General features: G+C 44.1%; 1 protein-coding gene across 1 annotated transcript in view; it reads left to right on the forward strand.

Annotated features, from left to right (window-relative positions):
* Nucleotides 1-19,177, forward strand: part of LOC146981632 (uncharacterized) — a 34,654-nt gene that overhangs the window by 15,353 nt on the left and 124 nt on the right. Inside the window, exon 8 of the mRNA XM_085788258.1 lies at nt 1,364-19,094. Within this exon, the coding sequence (XP_085644384.1) occupies nt 1,364-19,094 (17,731 nt within the window). The remainder of the gene's footprint in view (nt 1-1,363; nt 19,095-19,177) is intronic.

Here is a 19,177-nt window from a genome sequence, read left to right on the forward strand (position 1 = left end):
AAATACAAAAAAAACAACAACAACAACCCCCCAAAAAAACGTTAAGCTGACTGCCAGCTGTGTTTGTGGCTAACCCCACTATGAGAACAGTGGTCAGTGCTTCTGAGATTAGATTTGGCTTTGAGAGCTTCAGCATAATCAATTGAGGCTACAAGGTGGTGAGGATTAAAGAGAAATGGTTATGTGTACATACTGTATGTGTGGGTCAGTTAGGTGGCTTCATTTGCCTGAGTTCCCAGGCTTGATCTGGCTTCTAAACAGGTGTCTTTCTGCAGAGCTGAGCTGATGCAGGTGTTCTTGGTTGCAACCAATAATCTTTCTGAATCACCATTTGTGGGAAACAGAGGGAGAGGAGACAAGAGGTAGAGCAACAGCAAGAGGGAGAGAGAGAGAGAGGCAGACAGAGAGAGAGAGAGATGTGATATGGATATCAAAGGATTTCAAGTCTTTGTGGGTGAATAAACTTTTCCTCCTCGTTGCTTGTATAAAATCCTAATACAAACACTAGTAAATAGTTCATGCTGAGTAGGATCAAACTGTTCATTTTACGATTACCAAAGCCGGCACCTTCACATTTTTTAATTAATTATGGGTATGCAAAATAAAACTGGAAAGCATATTTTTGTAGGGGGAAGAATAGCCACATGAGTTACAGAGATGTTGTTTGGGCTACTCTTGAAATGTCACACGTTCCTCTGTACAGGTATAGGCATGGACATTTGCTTGGTTTCAAATGTTATGATTGGCCTCTAGTTCACTGAATTAAGCTGCATTAAAAAAAAGCTTCAATATCTGGAGTTTGGCTTTGTGTAGTAATTCACTTCCAATGAAGGTAGATTGTTTCCAGCCAGGCAACATCCTGTTTATTTATATGAATACATAAACCCATCCTAGGCAGCAGTCCATAGGTAGATGATGATACCATTGCATGCTGTTAAGGGAATTGATCCCTGCTTCTGTGTTAACTTAAAATTATGAGCAGACAGCTGCTGACATCTGAATTCACTTAACTTGTGGACCGCTTTGTAGATAAAATACAGAAGGCAGGCACAGGGGCATGAATACTACCAAAACACAATGCTATCCAAGTTAATAATACCACTGTTAATGTTGACTTGGTAAAGGTTATAATGTGTAATTTTGAATAAGTTTGTACATAAAGATTTTGATAAAACTTGATAAAACAGATGAGATGCAAATGCTATAATGATACTATAACTGGCTATAACAGACTGCGATTTTAGAAATAAAATGCTAACTTTTATTTGTAATGTTTTTCTGGTATTATTAAACTAGACTTTTGCTTACTTTAAAATCATATTGTTACAGCCTGCACTTATATTCTTCATTATTTTCTTTACAGTTGGCCAGGTTCTACAGCCACAAGATTCTCAGTCTCCTGCTATACCGGTTGTGGATGACCATCACACCCCCTCCATAGCTGACAGTGAGCCTATCCAGCAGAGTGGAGACCCAGAGCTTTTCCCACAGGTTGCTGTAACCCTCACTCCAGCTGTTAGTTTTATAAATGGTAAACAAGAGATCACATTGGAGCCAGAGAAAGAAATAGAGGCCAAAGGTACCCAGATTTTGACTAATGTGTCAACTCTGGGATTAGGCGATGAAATAACCACAGTGTTTGATTATAGTTGGACTGATCTTCCAGTTGATAACTCCACTGACTCTATGGAGAAACAGACAAAAGTACCAATCTCTACAGAGATCCCAGATGTTGATGGCTATGACCCTTATTTAATCCCAATAGTTGAATCAACACCTCCTCAAATACTCCCTATAGAAGATGACCTGACTACAAAAGGCCCCACACAGAGAGACTCAACCTCTGTTCCAGCCTCAACAGTGAAGGCAAAAACTACAGGTCCAATTGCAACAGATGCAACAGAGGAGATGGATGATGTCACAGCTACCTCTGCTGACTTTCTTCCTTCAGTAACAGCCAAGCCATGGACCACCAAAGCAACTAGAGAAACCCAAACAGCAAAAGATGATCAAGAAACCTCCACAGCATTTGTGCAAAAAGAGGTAGATGAGTCAGAGAGGACTCCCATTTATGTGAAAAGTGACTCAATAGTGACTCAGACAAAAACAGCTGAGGACCAGTTCTCTGTCACTTCTTCAACCGAACTTCACACAGCCAGAGATAAAGCAGAAGTCACAGAGGAGGCAGAGAGCACATCTGCTACTCCAGCTGTGGAAGACAGTGCTCAGTCTACGTTACAGACTATGTCCACTCCCGCCTCTGATGACGCTGGTTGGAAAACACCAACATCAACAATTAGTGAGTCACAGAGCTCTACTCAAGATGTGGAGGGAGGAAAAGTGACCCAAACCCCAAAAGAATTTGCCTTCAGCACAATGATTCCTTTAGTATCTAGTGGTTCAGCCCTTTCTGAGCAGACAGCCGAGACTGAGATAACACCAGCCAAAGATGTAGACAGCACTCAGTCATCATCATCTGTTGCACCTTCCTTGGCTGAAACTTCAGAGGGGACAGGTACAACAGATGCAAAGTCTACATCAGAGGAGGATGGTTCAGGCATCCAAACAGTGGACACGTTTACAACCAGGCCTCTATCCCATACATCTGTAGGGACTGCAACAACATCTTCAAGCATAAGCTCTAGACAAACAACAGATCAAGTGACAGGGGAGAGTGAAGAAACATCACAAACAGTAGAAACAGTTGGCGAAGATGAAATATCTACTCAAGAATCAATTACAACCACTGCCTCCCCCATATACAGTGCTATCGAAATTATTAAGACAACAATGTCATCATTCACTGAATTTTTCAGTCAGTACTCAACACAAAGTGCATCAGTAATGACTGATTCACCTGATCACCTGATTTCAACTGCAATATCAAAAGTGGAAATCACCAGTGTAAATGAGGACACAACCCAAACACAAGCTTCAAAAATGACCCCAGGAAGTATTTTTCCAGAGACAGGTTCCATGCACCCTGGAACTGATGGAGAGAGTGCAGATATCCTAACATCTGGGATGACATCAACAGAAGCTGCTGTATCAACTACTGTGCTACCATCCTCAAAACTCAGCACAGCCAGTGAGGTGACAAATGAAAATATGGAAATACCTTCTAGTTCTAAGGAACCTGCAGTTGGCGACATCACTCAAAGCACACGACCCACTTACAGCACAGAGAAACCAACAACATTATATGAAGACACACAAAAACCATCAGCCTCATCACAACTAATCACATCTATAGGTGAGGCAGAGACAACCTCAATTAAAACCTATACAGACAGAGAAAGCTCAGAAAAGGACACAGCTGAAACATCTAGTACCGGTACACCAATTAATACAGCTTCTGCATCCTCTATGTTAAGCACTGAGAAACCAACAACAATAGAATCAGTGCGTTCTGTAACAGACTCGACTTCCCCAACAATAGACAAAGAGAGCTCAAGTGAACTAACAAGTTTAATACCCGGCAAAGACACTGCAGCCCCTACAACCTCATTTTTTCCCAGCACTGACAAGCCAACAGCACTGCCAGGTGAGGAACCTGAAAGTGATGTAAGAGATCGTACAGAAGAGTCCTCAGTTTCTCCTGTTACGGATGAGACAGAAAAATCACCTGTTACTGTTCCAGTGGATCCAGAAGGCATAAGTGACCAAACCCCAGACATGTTCACTACAACTTCCTCGGTTGTAGGTACAACTTTATCATTTTACAGCACTGAAGCACCAACAGCAACATCTACTGAAACAACGAGTCTTGAAACAGACAAAACCAGAATCCCACCGCTTTCAGTCGAACCATCAGTTTCTGCCATCACGGATGAGACATTAACAAGCTCAGTAACAGAGATTCCAAGTCTGACTTCTGTTACATCATTCTCACTTCCAGAAACTGTGGAACAAGATATTAGCAGTGAGACTACAATGGTGGAGTCTGCTCCTTCAATCAGTGGGTCAACTGCTGAACCTGAAACATCATCTTCTGTCACTGTCCAAGTGGATCCAGAAAGCTCAAGTGACCAGACCACTGACATGTTCACTCTGATCTCTTCTGTCATTGCTACAGCTTCATCATTATTCAGCACTGAATCACCAAGAGCAACTCCTACTGCATCTTCATTGTTTAGCACTGAGAAATCAACGGCATATCCGCTTGAGGAACAAGATGGTACTGTTTCAGTGAAGACAGACAAGACCTCAGTTTCTCCTGTTACTGATGAAACAGAAAAATCACCTGTTACTGTTCCAGTGGATCCAGAAGGCTCAGGTGACCAAACCCCACACATGTTCTCTACAACCTCCACAGTTGTAGGTACAACTTTATCATTGTTCAGCACTGAAGCACCAACAGCAACATCTACTGAAACAATGAGTCTTGAAACAGACAAAACCAGAATCCCACCGCTTTCAATCAAACCATCAGTTTCTGCCATCACGGATGAGACATTAACAAGCTCAGTAACAGAGATTCCAAGTCTGACTTCTATTACATCATCCACTCTTCCACAAACTGTTGAAATAGACATTAGCAGTGAAACGACAATGGTGGAATCTGTTCCTTCAATCAGTGGATCAACTGCTGAACCTGAAGCATCATCCTTCCTTACTGTCACTTTGTCACAGAGTTCAGAGGACGGCAGTACTGGCGTCTCTGAGGAGTCAGTCTTTACTACAGCAACTTTGCCTTCAGAATTCAGCACAGAGTCACCATCAGTCACATCATCACATGAACCTGGAACAAGTGATTCTTCACCAACTGCTGGAGCCATAGCTTCATCCCTCTACAGTACTGAGAAACCAACATCAGTGTTGCCTGAAACACAAGACACTCTTTCCACAAGTCAGACCAGAGAGCCATCAGTAACACCAGAGGAAGGTTCTGCTCTCACATCAACAGACGAAGAGATCGCAGGTACACAGACAACTGCCACGTTCAGTGAAAACACTTCACAATCATCAGTTTCTCCTGTTACTGATGAAACAGAAAGATCTTCTGTCACTGTCCAAGTGGATCCAGAAAGCTCAAGTGACCAGACCACTGACATGTTCACTCTGATCTCTTCTGTCATTGCTACAGCTTCATCATTATTCAGCACTGAATCACCAAGAGCAACTCCTACTGCATCTTCATTGTTTAGCACTGAGAAATCAACGGCATATCCGCTTGAGGAACAAGATGGTACTGTTTCAGTGAAGACAGACAAGACCTCAGTTTCTCCTGTTACTGATGAAACAGAAAAATCACCTGTTACTGTTCCAGTGGATCCAGAAGGCTCAGGTGACCAAACCCCAGACATGTTCTCTACAACCTCTTCTGTTGTAGGTACAACTTTATCATTGTTCAGCACTGAAGCACCAACAGCAACATCTACTGAAACAATGAGTCTTGAAACAGACAAAACCAGAATCCCAGCGCTTTCAATCGAACCATCAGTTTCTGCCATCACGGATGAGACATTAACAAGCTCAGTAACAGAGATTCCAAGTCTGACTTCTATTACATCATCCACTCTTCCACAAACTGTTGAAATAGACATTAGCAGTGAAACGACAATGGTGGAATCTGTTCCTTCAATCAGTGGATCAACTGCTGAACCTGAAGCATCATCCTTCCTTCCTGTCACTTTTACAGAGAGTTCAGGGGACGGCAGTACTGGCATCTCTGAGGAGTCAGTCTTTACTACAGCAACTTTGCCTTCAGAATTCAGCACAGAGTCACCATCAGTCACATCATCACATGAACCTGGAACAAGTGATTCTTCACCAACTGCTGGGGCCATAGCTTCATCCCTCTACAGTACTGAGAAACCAACATCAGTGTCACCTGAAACACAAGACACTCTTTCCACAAGTCAGACCAGAGAGCCATCAGTAACACCAGAGGAAGGTTCTGCTCTCACATCAACAGATGAAGAGGTCGCAGGTACACAGACAACTGCCACGTTCAGTGAAGGCACTTCACAATCATCAGTTCCTCCTGTTACTGATGAAACAGAAAGATCTTCTGTTACTGTTCAAGTGGATCCAGAAGGCTCAGGTGACCAAACCACTGACATGTTCACTCTGACCTCTTCTGTCATTGCTACAGCTTCATCATCATTCAGCACCGAATCACCAAGAGCAACTCCAACTGCATCTTCATTGTTTAGCACTGAGAAGTCAACAGAATATCCGCTTGAGAAACAAGATGGTACCGTCACAGTGCAAACAGACAAGACCTCAGTTTCTCCTGTTACTGATGAGACAGAAAAATCACCTGTTACTGTTCCAGTGGATCTAGAAGGCTCAGGTGACCAAACCCCAGACATGTTCTCTACAACCTCTTCTGTTGTAGGTACAACTTTATCATTGTTCAGCACTGAAGCACCAACAGCAACATCTACTGAAACAATGAGTCTTGAAACAGACAAAACCAGAATCCCACCGCTTTCAATCGAACCATCAGTTTCTGCCATCACGGATGAGACATTAACAAGCTCAGTAACAGAGATTCCAGGTCTGACTTCTATTACATCATCCACTCTTCCACAAACTGTTGAAATAGACATTAGCAGTGAAACGACAATGGTGGAATCTGTTCCTTCAATCAGTGGATCAACTGCTGAACCTGAAGCATCATCCTTCCTTCCTGTCACTTTTACAGAGAGTTCAGGGGACGGCAGTACTGGCATCTCTGAGGAGTCAGTCTTTACTACAGCAACTTTGCCTTCAGAATTCAGCACAGAGTCACCATCAGTCACATCATCACATGAACCTGGAACAAGTGATTCTTCACCAACTGCTGGGGCCATAGCTTCATCCCTCTACAGTACTGAGAAACCAACATCAGTGTCACCTGAAACACAAGACACTCTTTCCACAAGTCAGACCAGAGAGCCATCAGTAACACCAGAGGAAGGTTCTGCTCTCACATCAACAGATGAAGAGGTCGCAGGTACACAGACAACTGCCACGTTCAGTGAAGGCACTTCACAATCATCAGTTTCTCCTGTTACTGATGAAACAGAAAGATCTTCTGTCACTGTCCAAGTGGATCCAGAAGGCTCAGGTGACCAAACCACTGACATGTTCACTCTGACCTCTTCTGTCATTGCTACAGCTTCATCATCATTCAGCACCGAATCACCAAGAGCAACTCCAACTGCATCTTCATTGTTTAGCACTGAGAAGTCAACAGAATATCCGCTTGAGAAACAAGATGGTACCGTCACAGTGCAAACAGACAAGACCTCAGTTTCTCCTGTTACTGATGAGACAGAAAAATCACCTGTTACTGTTCCAGTGGATCCAGAAGGCTCAGGTGACCAAACCCCAGACATGTTCTCTACAACCTCCTCTGTTGTAGGTACAACTTTATCATTGTTCAGCACTGAAGCACCAACAGCAACATCTACTCAAACAATGAGTCTTGAAACAGACAAAACCAGAATCCCACCGCTTTCAATCGAACCATCAGTTTCCGCCATCACGGATGAGACATTAACAAGCTCAGTAACAGAGATTCCAAGTCTGACTTCTATTACATCATCCACTCTTCCACAAACTGTTGAAATAGACATTAGCAGTGAAACGACAATGGTGGAATCTGTTCCTTCAATCAGTGGATCAACTGCTGAACCTGAAGCATCATCCTTCCTTCCTGTCACTTTTACAGAGAGTTCAGGGGACGGCAGTACTGGCATCTCTGAGGAGTCAGTCTTTACTACAGCAACTTTGCCTTCAGAATTCAGCACAGAGTCACCATCAGTCACATCATCACATGAACCTGGAACAAGTGATTCTTCACCAACTGCTGGGGCCATAGCTTCATCCCTCTACAGTACTGTGAAACCAACATCAGTGTCACCTGAAACACAAGACACTCTTTCCACAAGTCAGACCAGAGAGCCATCAGTAACACCAGAGGAAGGTTCTGCTCTCACATCAACAGATGAAGAGGTCGCAGGTACACAGACAACTGCCACGTTCAGTGAAGGCACTTCACAATCATCAGTTCCTCCTGTTACTGATGAAACTGAAAGACCTTCTGTTACTGTTCAAGTGGATCCAGAAGGCTCAGGTGACCAAACCACTGACATGTTCACTCTGACCTCTTCTGTCATTGCTACAGCTTCATCATCATTCAGCACCGAATCACCAAGAGCAACTCCAACTGCATCTTCATTGTTTAGCACTGAGAAGTCAACAGAATATCCGCTTGAGAAACAAGATGGTACCGTCACAGTGCAAACAGACAAGACCTCAGTTTCTCCTGTTACTGATGAGACAGAAAAATCACCTGTTACTGTTCCAGTGGATCCAGAAGGCTCAGGTGACCAAACCCCAGACATGTTCTCTCCAACCTCCACGGTTGTAGGTACAACTTTATCATTCTACAGCACTGAAGCATCACCAGCAACATCTACTGAAACATCAAGTTTTGAAATAGACAAAACAAGAATACCTCATCTTTCAGTAGAACCATCAGTTTCTGCCATCACGGATGAGACATTAACAAGTTCAATAACAGAGATTCCAAGTTCGACTTCTCTTATATCATCCACTCTTCCAGAAACTGTTGAACAAGATACTAGTAGTGAGACTACAATGGTGGAGTCTGTTCCTTCAATCAGTGGATCAACTGCTGAACCTGAAGCATCATCCTTCCTTCCGGTCACTTTTACAGAGAGTTCAGGGGACGGCAGTACTGGCATCTCTGAGGAGTCAGTCTTTACTACAGCAACTTTGCCTTCAGAATTCAGCACAGAGTCACCATCAGTCACATCATCACATGAACCTGGAACAAGTGATTCTTCACCAACTGCTGGGGCCATAGCTTCATCCCTCTACAGTACTGAGAAACCAACATCAGTGTCACCTGAAACACAAGACACTCTTTCCACAAGTCAGACCAGAGAGCCATCAGTAACACCAGAGGAAGGTTCTGCTCTCACATCAACAGATGAAGAGGTCGCAGGTACACAGACAACTGCCACGTTCAGTGAAGGCACTTCACAATCATCAGTTTCTCCTGTTACTGATGAAACAGAAAGATCTTCTGTCACTGTCCAAGTGGATCCAGAAGGCTCAGGTGACCAAACCACTGACATGTTCACTCTGACCTCTTCTGTCATTGCTACAGCTTCATCATCATTCAGCACCGAATCACCAAGAGCAACTCCAACTGCATCTTCATTGTTTAGCACTGAGAAGTCAACAGAATATCCGCTTGAGAAACAAGATGGTACCGTCACAGTGCAAACAGACAAGACCTCAGTTTCTCCTGTTACTGATGAGACAGAAAAATCACCTGTTACTGTTCCAGTGGATCCAGAAGGCTCAGGTGACCAAACCCCAGACATGTTCTCTACAACCTCCTCTGTTGTAGGTACAACTTTATCATTGTTCAGCACTGAAGCACCAACAGCAACATCTACTGAAACAATGAGTCTTGAAACAGACAAAACCAGAATCCCACCGCTTTCAATCGAACCATCAGTTTCTGCCATCACGGATGAGACATTAACAAGCTCAGTAACAGAGATTCCAAGTCTGACTTCTATTACATCATCCACTCTTCCACAAACTGTTGAAATAGACATTAGCAGTGAAACGACAATGGTGGAATCTGTTCCTTCAATCAGTGGATCAACTGCTGAACCTGAAGCATCATCCTTCCTTCCGGTCACTTTTACAGAGAGTTCAGGGGACGGCAGTACTGGCGTCTCTGAGGAGTCAGTCTTTACTACAGCAACTTTGCCTTCAGAATTCAGCACAGAGTCACCATCAGTCACATCATCACATGAACCTGGAACAAGTGATTCTTCACCAACTGCTGGGGCCATAGCTTCATCCCTCTACAGTACTGTGAAACCAACATCAGTGTCACCTGAAACACAAGACACTCTTTCCACAAGTCAGACCAGAGAGCCATCAGTAACACCAGAGGAAGGTTCTGCTCTCACATCAACAGATGAAGAGGTCGCAGGTACACAGACAACTGCCACGTTCAGTGAAAACACTTCACAATCATCAGTTTCTCCTGTTACTGATGAAACAGAAAGATCTTCTGTTACTGTTCAAGTGGATCCAGAAGGCTCAGGTGACCAAACCACTGACATGTTCACTCTGACCTCTTCTGTCATTGCTACAGCTTCATCATCATTCAGCACCGAATCACCAAGAGCAACTCCAACTGCATCTTCATTGTTTAGCACTGAGAAGTCAACAGAATATCCGCTTGAGAAACAAGATGGTACCGTCACAGTGCAAACAGACAAGACCTCAGTTTCTCCTGTTACTGATGAGACAGAAAAATCACCTGTTACTGTTCCAGTGGATCCAGAAGGCTCAGGTGACCAAACCCCAGACATGTTCTCTACAACCTCTTCTGTTGTAGGTACAACTTTATCATTGTTCAGCACTGAAGCACCAACAGCAACATCTACTGAAACAATGAGTCTTGAAACAGACAAAACCAGAATCCCACCGCTTTCAATCGAACCATCAGTTTCTGCCATCACGGATGAGACATTAACAAGCTCAGTAACAGAGATTCCAGGTCTGACTTCTATTACATCATCCACTCTTCCACAAACTGTTGAAATAGACATTAGCAGTGAAACGACAATGGTGGAATCTGTGCCTTCAATCAGTGGATCAACTGCTGAACCTGAAGCATCATCTTTCCTTCCTGTCACTTTTACAGAGAGTTCAGGGGACGGCAGTACTGGCATCTCTGAGGAGTCAGTCTTTACTACAGCAACTTTGCCTTCAGAATTCAGCACAGAGTCACCATCAGTCACATCATCACATGAACCTGGAACAAGTGATTCTTCACCAACTGCTGGGGCCATAGCTTCATCCCTCTACAGTACTGAGAAACCAACATCAGTGTCACCTGAAACACAAGACACTCTTTCCACAAGTCAGACCAGAGAGCCATCAGTAACACCAGAGGAAGGTTCTGCTCTCACATCAACAGATGAAGAGGTCGCAGGTACACAGACAACTGCCACGTTCAGTGAAGGCACTTCACAATCATCAGTTCCTCCTGTTACTGATGAAACAGAAAGATCTTCTGTCACTGTCCAAGTGGATCCAGAAGGCTCAGGTGACCAAACCACTGACATGTTCACTCTGACCTCTTCTGTCATTGCTACAGCTTCATCATCATTCAGCACCGAATCACCAAGAGCAACTCCAACTGCATCTTCATTGTTTAGCACTGAGAAGTCAACAGAATATCCGCTTGAGAAACAAGATGGTACTGTCACAGTGCAAACAGACAAGACCTCAGTTTCTCCTGTTACTGATGAGACAGAAAAATCACCTGTTACTGTTCCAGTGGATCCAGAAGGCTCAGGTGACCAAACCCCAGACATGTTCTCTACAACCTCCTCTGTTGTAGGTACAACTTTATCATTGTTCAGCACTGAAGCACCAACAGCAACATCTACTGAAACAATGAGTCTTGAAACAGAAAAAACCAGAATCCCACCGCTTTCAATCGAACCATCAGTTTCTGCCATCACGGATGAGACATTAACAAGCTCAGTAACAGAGATTCCAAGTCTGACTTCTATTACATCATCCACTCTTCCACAAACTGTTGAAATAGACATTAGCAGTGAAACGACAATGGTGGAATCTGTTCCTTCAATCAGTGGATCAACTGCTGAACCTGAAGCATCATCCTTCCTTCCTGTCACTTTTACAGAGAGTTCAGGGGACGGCAGTACTGGCATCTCTGAGGAGTCAGTCTTTACTACAGCAACTTTGCCTTCAGAATTCAGCACAGAGTCACCATCAGTCACATCATCACATGAACCTGGAACAAGTGATTCTTCACCAACTGCTGGGGCCATAGCTTCATCCCTCTACAGTACTGTGAAACCAACATCAGTGTCACCTGAAACACAAGACACTCTTTCCACAAGTCAGACCAGAGAGCCATCAGTAACACCAGAGGAAGGTTCTGCTCTCACATCAACAGATGAAGAGGTCGCAGGTACACAGACAACTGCCACGTTCAGTGAAGGCACTTCACAATCATCAGTTCCTCCTGTTACTGATGAAACTGAAAGACCTTCTGTTACTGTTCAAGTGGATCCAGAAGGCTCAGGTGACCAAACCACTGACATGTTCACTCTGACCTCTTCTGTCATTGCTACAGCTTCATCATCATTCAGCACCGAATCACCAAGAGCAACTCCAACTGCATCTTCATTGTTTAGCACTGAGAAGTCAACAGAATATCCGCTTGAGAAACAAGATGGTACCGTCACAGTGCAAACAGACAAGACCTCAGTTTCTCCTGTTACTGATGAGACAGAAAAATCACCTGTTACTGTTCCAGTGGATCCAGAAGGCTCAGGTGACCAAACCCCAGACATGTTCTCTACAACCTCTTCTGTTGTAGGTACAACTTTATCATTGTTCAGCACTGAAGCACCAACAGCAACATCTACTGAAACAATGAGTCTTGAAACAGACAAAACCAGAATCCCACCGCTTTCAATCGAACCATCAGTTTCTGCCATCACGGATGAGACATTAACAAGCTCAGTAACAGAGATTCCAGGTCTGACTTCTATTACATCATCCACTCTTCCACAAACTGTTGAAATAGACATTAGCAGTGAAACGACAATGGTGGAATCTGTGCCTTCAATCAGTGGATCAACTGCTGAACCTGAAGCATCATCTTTCCTTCCTGTCACTTTTACAGAGAGTTCAGGGGACGGCAGTACTGGCATCTCTGAGGAGTCAGTCTTTACTACAGCAACTTTGCCTTCAGAATTCAGCACAGAGTCACCATCAGTCACATCATCACATGAACCTGGAACAAGTGATTCTTCACCAACTGCTGGGGCCATAGCTTCATCCCTCTACAGTACTGAGAAACCAACATCAGTGTCACCTGAAACACAAGACACTCTTTCCACAAGTCAGACCAGAGAGCCATCAGTAACACCAGAGGAAGGTTCTGCTCTCACATCAACAGATGAAGAGGTCGCAGGTACACAGACAACTGCCACGTTCAGTGAAGGCACTTCACAATCATCAGTTCCTCCTGTTACTGATGAAACAGAAAGATCTTCTGTCACTGTCCAAGTGGATCCAGAAGGCTCAGGTGACCAAACCACTGACATGTTCACTCTGACCTCTTCTGTCATTGCTACAGCTTCATCATCATTCAGCACCGAATCACCAAGAGCAACTCCAACTGCATCTTCATTGTTTAGCACTGAGAAGTCAACAGAATATCCGCTTGAGAAACAAGATGGTACTGTCACAGTGCAAACAGACAAGACCTCAGTTTCTCCTGTTACTGATGAGACAGAAAAATCACCTGTTACTGTTCCAGTGGATCCAGAAGGCTCAGGTGACCAAACCCCAGACATGTTCTCTACAACCTCCTCTGTTGTAGGTACAACTTTATCATTGTTCAGCACTGAAGCACCAACAGCAACATCTACTGAAACAATGAGTCTTGAAACAGAAAAAACCAGAATCCCACCGCTTTCAATCGAACCATCAGTTTCTGCCATCACGGATGAGACATTAACAAGCTCAGTAACAGAGATTCCAAGTCTGACTTCTATTACATCATCCACTCTTCCACAAACTGTTGAAATAGACATTAGCAGTGAAACGACAATGGTGGAATCTGTTCCTTCAATCAGTGGATCAACTGCTGAACCTGAAGCATCATCCTTCCTTCCTGTCACTTTTACAGAGAGTTCAGGGGACGGCAGTACTGGCATCTCTGAGGAGTCAGTCTTTACTACAGCAACTTTGCCTTCAGAATTCAGCACAGAGTCACCATCAGTCACATCATCACATGAACCTGGAACAAGTGATTCTTCACCAACTGCTGGGGCCATAGCTTCATCCCTCTACAGTACTGTGAAACCAACATCAGTGTCACCTGAAACACAAGACACTCTTTCCACAAGTCAGACCAGAGAGCCATCAGTAACACCAGAGGAAGGTTCTGCTCTCACATCAACAGATGAAGAGGTCGCAGGTACACAGACAACTGCCACGTTCAGTGAAGGCACTTCACAATCATCAGTTCCTCCTGTTACTGATGAAACTGAAAGACCTTCTGTTACTGTTCAAGTGGATCCAGAAGGCTCAGGTGACCAAACCACTGACATGTTCACTCTGACCTCTTCTGTCATTGCTACAGCTTCATCATCATTCAGCACCGAATCACCAAGAGCAACTCCAACTGCATCTTCATTGTTTAGCACTGAGAAGTCAACAGAATATCCGCTTGAGAAACAAGATGGTACCGTCACAGTGCAAACAGACAAGACCTCAGTTTCTCCTGTTACTGATGAGACAGAAAAATCACCTGTTACTGTTCCAGTGGATCCAGAAGGCTCAGGTGACCAAACCCCAGACATGTTCTCTCCAACCTCCACGGTTGTAGGTACAACTTTATCATTCTACAGCACTGAAGCATCACCAGCAACATCTACTGAAACATCAAGTTTTGAAACAGACAAAACAAGAATACCTCATCTTTCAGTAGAACCATCAGTTTCTGCCCTCACAGATGAGACATTAACAAGTTCAATAACAGAGATTCCAAGTTCGACTTCTCTTATATCATCCACTCTTCCAGAAACTGTTGAACAAGATACTAGTAGTGAGACTACAATGGTGGAGTCTGTTCCTTCAATCAGTGGATCAACTGCTGAACCTGAAGCATCATCCTTCCTTCCGGTCACTTTTACAGAGAGTTCAGGGGACGGCAGTACTGGCATCTCTGAGGAGTCAGTCTTTACTACAGCAACTTTGCCTTCAGAATTCAGCACAGAGTCACCATCAGTCACATCATCACATGAACCTGGAACAAGTGATTCTTCACCAACTGCTGGGGCCATCGCTTCATCCCTCTACAGTACTGAGAAACCAATATCAGTGTCACCTGAAACACAAGACACTCTTTCCACAAGTCAGACCAGAGAGCCATCAGTAACACCAGAGGAAGGTTCTGCTCTCACATCAACAGATGAAGAGGTCGCAGGTACACAGACAACTGCCACGTTCAGTGAAGGCACTTCACAATCATCAGTTTCTCCTGTTACTGATGAAACAGAAAGATCTTCTGTTACTGTTCAAGTGGATCCAGAAGGCTCAGGTGACCAAACCACTGACATGTTCACTCTGACCTCTTCTGTCATTGCTACAGCTTCATCATCATTCAGCACCGAATCACCAAGAGCAACTCCAACTGCATCTTCATTGTTTAGCACTGAGAAGTCAACAGAATATCCGCTTGAGAAACAAGATGGTACCGTCACAGTGCAAACAGACAAGACCTCAGTTTCTCCTGTTACTGATGAGACAGAAAAATCACCTGTTACTGTTCCAGTGGATCCAGAAGGCTCAGGTGACCAAACCCCAGACATGTTCTCTACAACCTCTTCTGTTGTAGGTACAACTTTATCATTGTTCAGCACTGAAGCACCAACAGCAACATCTACTGAAACAATGAGTCTTGAAACAGACAAAACCAGAATCCCAGCGCTTTCAATCGAACCATCAGTTTCTGCCATCACGGATGAGACATTAACAAGCTCAGTAACAGAGATTCCAAGTCTGACTTCTATTACATCATCCACTCTTCCACAAACTGTTGAAATAGACATTAGCAGTGAAACGACAATGGTGGAATCTGTTCCTTCAATCAGTGGATCAACTGCTGAACCTGAAGCATCATCCTTCCTTCCTGTCACTTTTACAGAGAGTTCAGGGGACGGCAGTACTGGCATCTCTGAGGAGTCAGTCTTTACTACAGCAACTTTGCCTTCAGAATTCAGCACAGAGTCACCATCAGTCACATCATCACATGAACCTGGAACAAGTGATTCTTCACCAACTGCTGGGGCCATAGCTTCATCCCTCTACAGTACTGAGAAACCAACATCAGTGTCACCTGAAACACAAGACACTCTTTCCACAAGTCAGACCAGAGAGCCATCAGTAACACCAGAGGAAGGTTCTGCTCTCACATCAACAGATGAAGAGGTCGCAGGTACACAGACAACTGCCACGTTCAGTGAAGGCACTTCACAATCATCAGTTCCTCCTGTTACTGATGAAACAGAAAGATCTTCTGTTACTGTTCAAGTGGATCCAGAAGGCTCAGGTGACCAAACCACTGACATGTTCACTCTGATCTCTTCTGTCATTGCTACAGCTTCATCATCATTCAGCACCGAATCACCAAGAGCAACTCCAACTGCATCTTCATTGTTTAGCACTGAGAAGTCAACAGAATATCCGCTTGAGAAACAAGATGGTACTGTCACAGTGCAAACAGACAAGACCTCAGTTTCTCCTGTTACTGATGAGACAGAAAAATCACCTGTTACTGTTCCAGTGGATCCAGAAGGCTCAGGTGACCAAACCCCAGACATGTTCTCTACAACCTCCACAGTTGTAGGTACAACTTTATCATTGTTCAGCACTGAAGCACCAACAGCAACATCTACTCAAACAATGAGTCTTGATACAGACAAAACCAGAATCCCACCGCTTTCAATCGAACCATCAGTTTCTGCCATCACGGATGAGACATTAACAAGCTCAGTAACAGAGATTCCAAGTCTGACTTCTATTACATCATCCACTCTTCCACAAACTGTTGAAATAGACATTAGCAGTGAAACGACAATGGTGGAATCTGTTCCTTCAATCAGTGGATCAACTGCTGAACCTGAAGCATCATCCTTCCTTCCTGTCACTTTTACAGAGAGTTCAGGGGACGGCAGTACTGGCATCTCTGAGGAGTCAGTCTTTACTACAGCAACTTTGCCTTCAGAATTCAGCACAGAGTCACCATCAGTCACATCATCACATGAACCTGGAACAAGTGATTCTTCACCAACTGCTGGGGCCATAGCTTCATCCCTCTACAGTACTGAGAAACCAACATCAGTGTCACCTGAAACACAAGACACTCTTTCCACAAGTCAGACCAGAGAGCCATCAGTAACACCAGAGGAAGGTTCTGCTCTCACATCAACAGATGGAGAGAGCTCAGGTACACAGACAACTACGATGTTCAGTGAAGACACTTCACAATCATCAATTTCTCTTTTTACTGATGAAACTGAAAGACCTTCTGTTACTGTCCAAGTGGATCCAGAAGGCTCAGGTGACCAAACCACTGACATGTTCACTCTGACCTCTTCTGTCATTGCTACAGCTTCATCATCATTCAGCACCGAATCACCAAGAGCAACTCCAACTGCATCTTCATTGTTTAGCACTGAGAAGTCAACAGAATATCCGCTTGAGAAACAAGATGGTACCGTCACAGTGCAAACAGACAAGACCTCAGTTTCTCCTGTTACTGATGAGACAGAAAAATCACCTGTTACTGTTCCAGTGGATCCAGAAGGCTCAGGTGACCAAACCCCAGACATGTTCTCTACAACCTCTTCTGTTGTAGGTACAACTTTATCATTGTTCAGCACTGAAGCACCAACAGCAACATCTACTGAAACAATGAGTCTTGAAACAGACAAAACCAGAATCCCACCGCTTTCAATCGAACCATCAGTTTCTGCCATCACGGATGAGACATTAACAAGCTCAGTAACAGAGATTCCAAGTCTGACTTCTATTACATCATCCACTCTTCCACAAACTGTTGAAATAGACATTAGCAGTGAAACGACAATGGTGGAATCTGTTCCTTCAATCAGTGGATCAACTGCTGAACCTGAAGCATCATCCTTCCTTACTGTCACTTTGTCACAGAGTTCAGGGGACGGCAGTACTGGCATCTCTGAGGAGTCAGTCTTTACTACAGCAACTTTGCCTTCAGAATTCAGCACAGAGTCACCATCAGTCACATCATCACATGAACCTGGAACAAGTGATTCTTCACCAACTGCTGGGGCCATAGCTTCATCCCTCTACAGTACTGAGAAACCAACATCAGTGTCACCTGAAACACAAGACACTCTTTCCACAAGTCAGACCAGAGAGCCATCAGTAACACCAGAGGAAGGTTCTGCTCTCACATCAACAGACAAAGAGATTGCAGGTACACAGACAACTGCCACGTTCAGTGAAGACACTTCACAATCATCAATTTCTCTTTTTACTGATGAAACTGAAAGACCTTCTGTTACTGTCCAAGTGGATCCAGAAGGCTCAGGTGACCAAACCACTGACATGTTCACTCTGACCTCTTCTGTCATTGCTACAGCTTCATCATCATTCAGCACCGAATCACCAAGAGCAACTCCAACTGCATCTTCATTGTTTAGCACTGAGAAGTCAACAGAATATCCGCTTGAGAAACAAGATGGTACCGTCACAGTGCAAACAGACAAGACCTCAGTTTCTCCTGTTACTGATGAGACAGAAAAATCACCTGTTACTGTTCCAGTGGATCCAGAAGGCTCAGGTGACCAAACCCCAGACATGTTCTCTACAACCTCTTCTGTTGTAGGTACAACTTTATCATTGTTCAGCACTGAAGCACCAACAGCAACATCTACTGAAACAATGAGTCTTGAAACAGACAAAACCAGAATCCCACCGCTTTCAATCGAACCATCAGTTTCTGCCATCACGGATGAGACATTAACAAGCTCAGTAACAGAGATTCCAAGTCTGACTTCTATTACATCATCCACTCTTCCACAAACTGTTGAAATAGACATTAGCAGTGAAACGACAATGGTGGAATCTGTTCCTTCAATCAGTGGATCAACTGCTGAACCTGAAGCATCATCCTTCCTTCCTGTCACTTTTACAGAGAGTTCAGGGGACGGCAGTACTGGCATCTCTGAGGAGTCAGTCTTTACTACAGCAACTTTGCCTTCAGAATTCAGCACAGAGTCACCATCAGTCACATCATCACATGAACCTGGAACAAGTGATTCTTCACCAACTGCTGGGGCCATCGCTTCATCCCTCTACAGTACTGAGAAACCAACATCAGTGTCACCTGAAACACAAGACACTCTTTCCACAAGTCAGACCAGAGAGCCATCAGTAACACCAGAGGAAGGTTCTGCTCTCACATCAACAGACGAAGAGATTGCAGGTACACAGACAACTGCCACGTTCAGTGAAGACACTTCACAATCATCAGTTTCTCCTGTTACTGATGAAACAGAAAGATCTTCTGTCACTGCCCAAGTGGATC

The sequence above is a fragment of the Trachurus japonicus genome, chromosome 9, assembly GCF_045865225.1.
Source record: "Trachurus japonicus isolate A0001 chromosome 9, Traja_1.0".
Taxonomy (NCBI): domain Eukaryota; kingdom Metazoa; phylum Chordata; class Actinopteri; order Carangiformes; family Carangidae; genus Trachurus; species Trachurus japonicus.